The sequence below is a fragment of the Bos indicus x Bos taurus genome, chromosome 3 (genome assembly GCF_003369695.1).
Source record: "Bos indicus x Bos taurus breed Angus x Brahman F1 hybrid chromosome 3, Bos_hybrid_MaternalHap_v2.0, whole genome shotgun sequence".
NCBI lineage: Eukaryota > Metazoa > Chordata > Mammalia > Artiodactyla > Bovidae > Bos > Bos indicus x Bos taurus.
The window spans coordinates 59,583,458-59,594,978 of NC_040078.1; the positions used below are offsets into that span (position 1 = coordinate 59,583,458).

Below are 11,521 nucleotides of genomic sequence, written 5' to 3' on the forward strand. Positions count from 1 at the left end.
ACAATCTTATTTCAGGAGTTACTTACTATTTTAATTGTATTGAATAGAAGGATATTGCATTGATAGTTTCTGTAGAGTACCTCTTTAAGCGTCTCATGTGGTATGCCCATGTTATGGATGTGGAAGGACAAAGACCTGAGAAAAGCTGCCTTCCCTTGACTGGTGACGAGGATCTGTGTCCAAGGGTGACAGGACAGGCAGAGTTGCTCCGCACCCCCAGGAAAGCCAGATAACTGCTTTTAACTGCTGCACTTCCGTATTCTCCTTGGTCTTAAGTTGTTAAATCATTTTCTAAGGTATAATATCAGCACTACCTTAGAGCCTATTTCAAGATTAATTTTGAACTAAGCAGATGGAACATTCCTAGGGAGATAGAAAAGAACAGAAAAGAGCAAAGGGCTATGTTGCAAAGTGTGGCATGATCTCATTCCTCTTCGTTAAAGTAGGAGATGGTGGCACCTGGACTTGGCCAGGCATCCAGAACGCAGGAGCCGGGGCTGCAGCACACGTGGCCTGTGCAGTGGCAGACTGGCATGGAGCTGAGTGCCAAAGAGGCCAGAGAGCCCTTGAACCAATAATTGCCCAGTTTTGAAACAAAATTTAAGAATTTTTAAACAAAAATGTGAAGTTTTAGAAAAGGACAAGGCACTCTGTTTTATAGTTGACTGTTAAAAGGATTAGGGCTCTAAGTATAAAATATGGAGGGGCAAAAAAAGACTTGGGGATGAGCCCTCCAGGCAAGTGTAGGGACTCTGAGGTAGGACACAGGTGTGTTTGTGCGAGCAAAACCAAGTGGTGTGAAGGTGAGAGGTAATATTTTGTGTAAAAGTTCAAATATATACAGATATAAAGAGAATACGGTCAGGGCCCCTGTGTACCCATCTCCCAGGTTCATTAGCTATCAACTCATGACTAATATGTTTGTATACAACCCTGCTGTGCTTGACACCTCCGCCTCTATGATGCACTTAAGATTTCATTTGTAAACTATGTTAGTCTGTACTTGTAAGTAGGATTGTTCTAAGGCATTGGAAAACAATTGGAGACCTTATAAGTGAGAGAATGATTTTAAAAAAATCTAAGTTCTAAAAAGATTACTTCCTTTTATTATGTGATAAACAGATTGTAGGAGCCAGTAGCATAAGCCAGGAGACCCAGTTAGAAGACGTCAGTGGAGTGGACATGAGAGACGTGGTCATCTGGACTCTAGGGTCATAACCTGAAGATAGGACTGTGCTTAGATTTAGGCTGTATTCTGCAGTTAGAGCCAGTGGGTTGACTGATGGGTTAAATGTGGGAAGTTAAAGTTTGTTTAATTTACAATCAAAAGATAATGTAAGCTCAGAGTATATGTGTAGAATGTTATGAAACCCACAAATTGACCAATCAGAACTCTATGTATAGATTTAGATACACATTCTAGTCACAATTTACAAATGCAGGCAGCCCTCAGAGATGTTGCAGACTCAGCTCCAGACCATTGCGATAAAAGTGAGTATCACAACAAAGTGTGTTACTCAAACTTGTTGGCTTCCCAGTGCATATAAAAGTTATGTTTATACTGTATGGTTATCTACTGAGTGTGCAGTAGCAGTGTATTTAAAGAACAATGTACCTAGCATAATTTAAAAGTACCTTATCACTAAAAAACAACCCAAGATTGCCATAAACCCTCAGTTTGTAAAAAACACAATATCAGCAAAGTGTACAGTAAGTTGAAATGCAATAAAATGAAGTATGCTTATAATGCATTCTGTACCTAAAAGAGAATGTAGCCTAGTTGCCTCAATTATATTTACATATTTAAAATTTTTACTTTTTTACATAATTATTTTTAGTTATAACTCCTTGAAGACTCTGTGTTTAATAAAAAGGCCAATGTTTAGTACCTACATTAAGTGTGAGGTACTGTGTGTGTGTGAGATTCAGTGTCCGTAACGTATGTAAATGTAAAATATGTAAAGCACTTAAAACAGTACTTGGTCCTTTGTAAACCTTCAGTAGCAGCTAATAAAAATATATGTAAGCATACATGGATTATAAAAATGCTTTTCTGTTTCTTGTATCCCAAGAGCTACACTGAACAGTATCAGTGGCATAGAAACAGAATTTTGGAGCTTAAGAAAATTTCGTTAAGCTGTTTCCAGTTGCTGGCCTCTGAGGATGAAATAAGAGTCATGTGACTAGTTATCAGGCAAGAAGCTGTGCAGCTTGACATTGGCCTTGAAATTTTTAATTATTTGGTGTATTTGAATTCCTGCTCTTAAAGCACTTTGGATCTGGGTTTATAATCAGATTATGGCAAAATAATTAGGAGTATTTATGCCTAATTTCTATAGCACATCCTCATTCCTCCTCCACTGTAAAGTGGAATTTTACATGTCAGCTGTAACTCACGTTACAGCAAAGTAACGGCAAAGTAACTCACGTTCTAAGTTATGTAGGAAACTTAGTTCACCATTGATCTAATCTCATCTGAGATGGCAGGGATTCTGAATCTGATTTATAAGCAAGTGCCTTTTTTTATTTAAAGCAAATAAGTATAAAATTGTCAGTGTTTTTGGTTTACAGTTTTAGAATTGAAGCAACTTAATTTTTTTAAGGATTGCCACATTATAAGGTTATTAACCAAAGTCACACCAAAAAATGAATATTTAGGAAAAATAAGTTTTATGGAAAAAATTAAGCTATTCAGTTGATAAAAATGTATTGTTCATTGGCTCAGCCCCATGATTTGTAAGTAGTCATTTAACTAAATTTCCTTGCTTTGAGGCTGGTTGCAGAGCATACCTCAGACAGTATCTCTGAAGCTAGGGGGCTGTATCAGGGTTCAGACACTTAAATTGTTGTTGTCTGACACTTAAAGTTAGTTGAGCATCATCACATGTGCTTAGTGTGTGTTAACTCATTTATTTTCCACCTCAAGCCTATGAGTTATGGGTTCTGTTATTATTTCCACTTTACTGCTGAGGAAGCTGAAGAACAGCAGGGCTTAACTTGCCAGAAATGATGTACTAGGTAGTCCAGCTGGGCTGTGAACCTAAACCATCTGTTCGGGTCTGGACTCTTAACTACTTTGTAGGCGCTCATTAAATATCTGCATGGCTGAATGGATGGAGGATGAAAGCGTGCATGAACAAATCAATGAGTGAATAAAGCATAAAAAGACTAGGATATTATGGTATGGGAGACGTTAGCTTTCAAAACTCACATGTTCTCTATCTACCTTAGGCTCTGGTCGGGTAGCATTCTTCAGAGTATACTGAACAGATAAATAAATAGGTGGATAGATCAAAGTGATAAATTAAACTAGACCATGTTAAAGCACTTGTATGTTCTTGACCAGTGTGTCCTCAAATTTTTTGTTTAGCATGGGGCAAGGGAGAAATCAAATTTTAGACATTCAGGCATATCTAAGGTATGAAGGGAGGAGGAGATAATGAATAAGATCTGCCTTTCTTTTCCCAGCAGTTCAATCAACGTTCTGAATATCACCACTGAAGAAACTAAGCCAAATCAGGTTGGAAGAGAATGTACAAATCAGAAGTGGAGCATGTCGTCAAGGCCTGGGTCACAGGAAGGTTGCTACAGTGGATGCTCCTTGGCCTACACAAATTCTCATGTAGAGAAGGATGACTTACCTTAGATGTATGAACAGGGAGTTTTTTTCCATTAACATGGTCATCAGATTTCACATCTGAGTTGAAACAGGGCGTGTTATAAAGTCAGTGATCTCTTAATCATTTAAGATGGTCTGTGTTGTTTGTTTGGACTTCCCTGTTCCTCCCCCAAAGAGCTAAAATGTTAAATCTATTTGAAAGGATATAAAAACTTTGGATATGTATTTTTAGTAACAGAAGCATCTGGTTCTGTGAATAAAGGAATGTATACATGTTTGGATGGAAACAAAGCACTAGAATGAGCTTCCTATTATAGGTATTAAAAATAGCACTTTTAGGAAACTGATATTGTAAATGTTTACTTTTGTCTCACACATAGTTGGCATTGGAAGTTGAGCCTTTCCTTGAATGTATACTGTAGATTTTTAACAAAGCAAGTTCTATATTTATTATGTTTAATGTGATTTGAAATTCCCTCTTTCATATGTTTTAAATAAAGTGAAGTTTATGTATGTTTTGTACATAGATATACATGATTATGTTAAGAGGCTTTAAGATTTAAAGATTTTACACATTCATAATTATAGTATTTCATGCCAATAAATTTTTATTAGTGATACTCTGTTACAGATGTATGAAAGCCATTGCCACATTATGTTTAAGAATTTTTTGAACCCATCTGAGCAATAAATACTCAAAAGCTATTCCATGAAGCCAAGTTCTTTAGATAATTAACATGACTAACATTCCATTTTTGAGATTTCTACAGCATTGGATTTTTTTAATATGAAGGATATTACAGTTTTTCAAAGGACTGTTGATTTTAGGGTAATAGAGTAAGATGATGAGAGTACCTTTGGATAAAACAGTTTAAGAGTATTGGCTTAGGATACTTTGATGTTAGATACTGATATTTAAGATGTTTGGATGGTGATATTTTCTTTACCAGATGGGTACCCATACTGTAACGCCTGTACCAGCAAAGGCTTTGTATAGTTGCCCGTAATTCTTTAATAATTTTTCAATGAGATATTTAGTAATAAGGGAATCTGACAACATAAATTATCAGACTTTATAGTCTAGACACTATGATACTCTGGACAGACTTGTTTTATTTTCCGGACTAATTGCATGTTTCTTCATGGTTGTTATTGTTGTTGTTATTTATAATAAGAATAACGTAAGTGTGGGCCCAAGCCCTTTCCAGGATTTTCATCCGAAAGCTTTAGGTACCTAACCCTTGCTTACCTCTGCATGTAGAAACCTACGCATCTCCAGTCCTTGCTGCAGGTACTGTAGTTGAGGCCCATCTGCCTTCCCACTTTCTAGCAGTTTTAACCGTTTGTATTCACTCACCTGGTTGTGGCTGCCCATTAAAAGTTGTCGTGTTAAATAGTACTTTTGTCACGCACTCATTGTACAGAAAATTTTTTCAGGGCTAACAGCGCATCATTGAGTATCTTATAAGACATTAGCGAAAGTACCACAATTACAGTCTCAAAAAGCTGGCTCTTGAGCAAAAGCAAATTAGTCACTCACTACATTCAGCTTGGTGCATGCCCTTTCTTTACCATTTAAAATATTAGAAATTATGCAGAATTTCAGAAATAGTACCATATTCCACGTGAAGAAACAGCTGGTGGTGTAATTCTTTGGCTACTCGCAAAGAGTCAGACATGACTAAGCAACTGAATTGAACTGAACTGAGCAATAATGATATCAAAGAAAAGCAGTCAAATTTTCTAAATAGTGATGTATTTGTCAAGAATTGGGTGCTTTTTTCAGGGGTTTCCATGATGTACTTGGCTAGAAACTTGTTCTAATTTTTAAAGTAGATCTTATTTTAGGGAATGTTGCATTCCATGGTGATGAATTTCTACAAAGCAGCATGTTTTTTCTTTCCATTTTGGAGTTGGTTGAATTCTCTTATTGAAAAGAAAAATTCTTACTTTGAAATCTCAGGTGTGAAAGAAACAATAAAGTGAAAGCCAGGGCCCTCGTGCTTCTGATACAAGTGTGCATAGATCTGCTGGGAGTCGTGTGTTTTACTAACAGTGTCAGTTTGCTTTACGTTCCAGCTCCAACAGTGGTTCCTGGTTACGCAGAGCTTCCCAGAATGTTGAAAAGGTTTCCATGCTGAATAACTCCTGACTCCACACACACAACTCCCCCTAGGTCTTGCTTCCCTCCCTTCTGTAGGTATCTGCAGTGTACTGGTAGTTGAGCCATGTGGCAGTCTTGCATTTAGCCATGATGGTGCATGAGAGCATCATGTTCACTTTTGCTCGAAAGTCCTCCTGACCATCTTAAAGGTCGTCTAGTTTATCAGGATGCAAATCTGAAATATTTTGTGCCTTATTTGTTTTGACCTGGCATACCCATTTTGAATTTTCAAAGCATAGAAGTGGCAAAGGAAATAGAGAAAAGTTTTATTTCCTACTCTTAAATTTTTATATCTTCAGTATATGATGAGAAACTTAATAGAAGAATAAGCCTACCAGAAAATTAAGATAAAAATTAAACATAATAAATAGGTATTTTCTTATAGAAGCAATGCATTAAATGTTTAGATTCACAGACCAGTCCACAGCAAATTGTTCCCTTCATAGTGTAATTAAAATACTATCGTTACTTAAAAGTTCCATTTTTCTACCTTTGCTGACCAGACTTGTTCTTGGGCTTGTGATGTAACAGGTTTTCTGGGAAAACATATTTCATGGTGCATGGTGAGAAGGAAAGCACCCTAGAATCCAGTCTTGACTCACCCTAATGGAGCGTTTGAAAACACCTGGGATGCAGGGAGAGGTTTTGCAGACTGAGCTAGCAAGCCCCTGTGCGATTCCCTGTTCTAAAAGTCTTGAATGCCTTGTTGCCTGATGTAAATCATGTTCTTATTTCTAGATTGTATTTAAAATATATGTGTGAGTCATGGAAGTCTAGTAAATATATTTTTTCCCTATGTTTATCCTTAATTTTAAAAAGTCTTTTCATAAGCAGATAAAGTACCTGCTGTGTCAGGCCTTATTAATACCTTCCAGTCAGTCACTCGGGAGAGAAAGACAACTAATGCTTTCTGCCACTGAGAATCCCTGGGTTGAGTGAAAGACTGGCTATAAAAACCTAAATTGTCATAAACGATGGGAAATGCTGTTCATATGTTTAGTCTGGTGATAACCCTGGACTGATTGTTCTATTTCAGGACTGTATATCCATCTCATAACAATGCCGTGGCAAGCTTCTAGTTAGAGTCTTTCCGTTATTTCCTATGGGAAGAACTATGTAACTAATATATTTTGTTTTTGTTGGGTGTTGGGTTTTGTTTTCTATAATCAAAATACCTGCAAAGCAGCATTAAGAATTACTGCCCACAAGAACATGTATTATTATCTAATAGAGAAAGAATTTGCAAAGATTTGGGCCATGTAGATAAGGATAATGAGATAGATTATCCTGGTCATTTCTCTAAATATGATGCATTTTTTTCAGGTTGGATGTAGATTAAAGTGGAATGGAACTAATTAAATTATTTGATTTATATAAAAATATTTTACTTGAGTGTTTTTTTTTTTTTTAACACTTATAAATACCTCATTTCAGAGGTCTCGGAAGGTACTGTAATGTCAGTGATATATAAAGATCCTGGTAGAGATCCTTTTCCATACTCATGTTTTACATCCAGAAATACTTGTGCCTTGTAAGATGCTTAATGCATAGTGAGCATGGGATATTTGTTAATGAGAGATGTGAAACACTAATGAAACCAGTGGTATTTATACTTGTAGAATGAAACACATTGCTTCATTGGCATGAATGGACTAAATCAGGTCAGAATCCTAAAACTCTTCTTTCTCGGTAGTGGTAGGCACCTTTTGGGTTGATTTCCAACCTGATGAAGTTTGATTCCTCACACAGGGCACTGGAATAGAGTAAGCCATTCTACAATGAAAAATACCAAACTGGTGTGGCTAAGTACAAAGATTGAGTTCTTGCTTGTGAAATGACCAGTGTGGACTGGGCAGTCCGCCTCCATCTTTATGCCGTCTGGATCACATGGCCCACAGTGTTGTCAAATCCGGGGAAAAGCAGACCGGTTGGTGATGTTGGCTATTAAGAACCAGATCTGAAAGAGACATGCTTTCTACACATTACTTCATCCAGAACCTAGGCCTACAGCCCCAGCCTAACAACAAACAAGACTGGAAGACACAGGAAATGTAGCTATTTGGTGAGCACTGAGAGCTTAGTTGGCTACATAATATGTTTAGTGAGTTAACTTGTTTAAAAAATAAACAGCCAGGGACTTCCCTGGTGGTTCAGTGGTAAAGAATCTGCCTGCCAATGCAGCAGCCACAGATTTGATCCCTCATCCAGGAAGATCTCACACGCCATGGAGGAACTAAGCCCGTGCACCACAACTATGGAGCCTGTGCTGTAGAGTCAAGAATCTGCAACTACTGAGGCCGTGTGCCTTAGAGACCATGCTCCACAACAAGAGGCCACGACAAAAAGGAGCCCATGCACCACAACTAGAAAGTAGCCCCTGCTCTCCGCAACTAGAGAAAAGCCCACTTGGCAACCAAGACCCAGCACAGAAATTATTTTTTAAGAAATCGGTAAAACACATTTCTCTGTGCACATTTATTGCTGATTAATTATTAAAGATTCAAAGTCTTAATTTATGGAAAGAATGTATTTTAAGTCTCTAAGCTTTCCATAATATGACGTTTTTAAACGTTTAAATGGTAGTTTTACACATTTACTAAAACATAGTGTACATAACACGTATTTTCTGTTGATTCAACAACCCTGTGAAAAAGAATATTAACCTTTCTATTTTTAGAGACTTGGTAACAGACCCAGATGTCAAGGGACAAATGCAAGGTCACATAACAAGTGACAAAATCAGAACTTCAAACCCCAGATCTTCCAATCCCTAAATTTCAGCTTATTCCAGACTGCTATAGTACCTTCTATATGACTTTTTAAATGAAACTGTACAGTTCTTAACCCATAATCCACCATGCTACCATCTTCAACACCAAAGGTACTGATCACTTGGTCCGCAGACGAGACTCACCCTTGTTTCTGTGAATGGTGATCATGAGCTGAATCTCTACCATTTCAAGTTTAGGACATTAAGGATCTAATTGAAGTAGCTAAATTAATAGCAAATAATATAACGAAAGGCCACTGAGTAATGCTAAGACATACCTAGACGGCCTGCTCTTTCTGCCCGGTTTTTTGTTCTTAGTATGTGCACCATGTCCCTCTGTGACTATAGTCACAGTGGCCAAAAGATTTTGTCCAACGGTCCAGTAACCTTTCTCAGATGTCACCATGAAAAATGAATGTTACAGTAGTAGAATGAAGTAACGTGTATGAATATTTGACTTAGTTGAAAAAGAACAGCTGCTTGTAGGGCAGCTGGAGCTTTTCTAGTTTCCCTGCTGTGTCTGCATTTAGATATTTAGTTTTCTGGTTTCTGTCTGTCAAGACAGTTTTCTGGTTACAGTGCTCTGTTAAAGCAAACCTTGCCCCAACCCAGTGCACTGATTAGAAAAAAAAGCAGATTTTGCATGTTCCCTAAGCCCTCAGACTTTGTAGAACCTGCCTCCATTCCAGTTCTCTGCCTCCATTCCAATTCTCTAATGTACCTGGTGTCTAAGCTGAGGTGGAAACTGTCCAGCCAGGGGCGGGATAAGACACCGCTGGTTCTCAGCCCTAACAAGTGTCTGCTCCTCGTCCTGTCAGCCCCTGAGGTTATTATCAGATTATAATGTCATAATTAATTTACCCCAAATACCTGTAACTCTGACTTTCAAAATAACCTTCCCCTCCCCCTCCTAATTTTATATTAGCGAAAATGTTCAATGAAACAGCCCTTTCAGAGCTGCCCAGGAGTGTAATGCTTTGTGAAGTACCAGCTTAAACTCTTTTAGCCTTTTTCCTTTTACCTGGAAAAGTAACTAGTTGATGGATTGTTTTTGATAGTTTCATTCCTTAAATTTTAAGTGAAAAATATTACAAAGTGAAAATCTCTATATTTAGTGAAATCAAACTTTTCCAGTTATTTGTTCTAGACTTAATGCCCTAAAGAAAAATAGATCAACAGCTAGTCACAGAAAACTGTGGCATATGTTAGTTCTAAGAAACTATTTTGATTTTAAAGAAACCATGGAAAATTTTAATTGGAATTAGTTTAGCTTTGATCCTTTTGTGACACATGAATGCTCATTTTTATCAAAGGCAAAGATCGGAGGAGATCAATTCATGCTTTTAATTTTAAAATCTATAAATCACTGTCCAAACTGAGAATTTTCAGAAATGAACAGGGAGCTGTTTGTCATGAGGTCCACACCAGAGGTGTAAAGTGGGATGAACGCTCATTCTGCGTGTGGCTGGAGGCGCCTCTAAGTAACCAGAACTCTGACTTGAGTTTTGATTGTTGAATCCTAATCCCTTCAAAACTGCTCCCTTTAATTCATTCCTCAGATATGGTTTCCAAAAGATAGAATTGAGTTATAGTCTATCTTACTGAGCAGTTCTCCTAAAATACTTGCTTTACAAACAACACACAACCAAATTTGTCTCAGTGTGATTGATATATTTGGGAATGATTTGATCACAGAGCAAAATTTGCATTTGCTTATGTACGAGAAACACTGTAGATGAATGCAAAAAACTACCCCCAGCCAAACTGATCTGGGTAGGGAGGAAAAAACACAGACACCTTAAATATCCACCGGCAACCTCAGTTTATCATGTGTGTTACAGCAATGCCTGCTCCTATTTAGCATTATAATTTTCCCTTCCATTTCAGACGCCTTCTGCCACCACTTTACAGTAACTCACAAGCTATAACGACATTTCCATATTTATTGTAGTGTTCACGTGTTTCTTAACCACTTAAACAGTATAAAACGCTGCTGTTGATTTATTAGGACTTTTGCTTTCTGAGTCACTGATGAAGCTTTTTGAGTGTTGTGCCCATAATCCTATTTCCCCACACACCCTGTGTTTATTTCTGTGCAGTTTTGCAGATGTTGGTCTTAGGAGTGTGTGTGTTGTGTGAGAGCAGATCTGATAGAAAAGAGCAACCTTCTAGTGAACTGTTTATAGTTGAGGCTGCTGGGGAGCCTCTCAAAATTCCATGCCAGCTTCCCTTGATCTGCACATCTGTAACACAAACTGATCTTTGTGGATAGAAACTTACCTAATTTCAAATAGCCCTTTCTGTGTTCCAGACAGGACACTAAGCCATAATAAGCAATTTCTCTTACTTCTCCTAACAACTTTATAGGTAGGAGCAATAGTTATCCTCACTTGACAGATGAGGAAACTGAACCAAGGAGAGAGAATTTTGCCCAGTGCCACACAGCTAATATATAAGAGCATAGGAGTTGAATTAAAATTATTTTATGGCATTTTCTCTCAATCTGATAACATCTATTTTCCTTTAATAGTAACTCAAAAGTTCTTGTGTCTACACAACTTCCCCTCCTTCTATAAGCAGGCAGTCACCTCTCTTCTTTCAGAATTTAACTTTCTTTTATTTTCTCAGCAAATGTTTATTGAGCTATTAGGATTGTAGTGCTAGGTGCAAGGGCTGTGGCCTTGAATATAACTTGATTGTTGTCAGAAACTAACAGTCTTCCAAGGGGAAACGAATGAACCATTGAAGGCAGTTGGAAAATTAATACAGTAGAGGCATCAGAATGCTCTGAGGATCAGAGAAGCGGGGTGGAGGGAGGGCAGCATCTTCAACTAGGAGGTAGGAAATCAGAGAGGATGTTTGAGCTAAATATTGAAGAGTAGACATTCCAGGTAAAGGAAACAGAACAGTCAAGGTCAAATTGAAACAGGAGGGAAAAGGGCAGAGCACGACTTTTGAAAGACAAGCT

At 37.7% G+C, this 11,521-nt stretch overlaps 1 protein-coding gene across 13 annotated transcripts in view; it reads left to right on the forward strand.

Annotated features, from left to right (window-relative positions):
* Positions 1-5,639, forward strand: part of SSX2IP (SSX family member 2 interacting protein) — a 60,032-nt gene extending 54,393 nt beyond the window's left edge. For 7 of the 13 annotated variants that reach the window (XM_027536697.1, XM_027536694.1, XM_027536700.1 and 4 more), the window contains one exon: positions 3,469-5,639. In XM_027536697.1, coding sequence (XP_027392498.1) covers positions 3,469-3,646 — 178 coding nt within the window. In that variant the 3' untranslated portion in view covers positions 3,647-5,639. The remainder of the gene's footprint in view (positions 1-3,468) is intronic. The other 6 variants (XM_027536708.1, XM_027536698.1, XM_027536701.1 and 3 more) reach the window with 5 other exon arrangements.
* Positions 5,640-11,521: the final 5,882 nt, after the last annotated feature.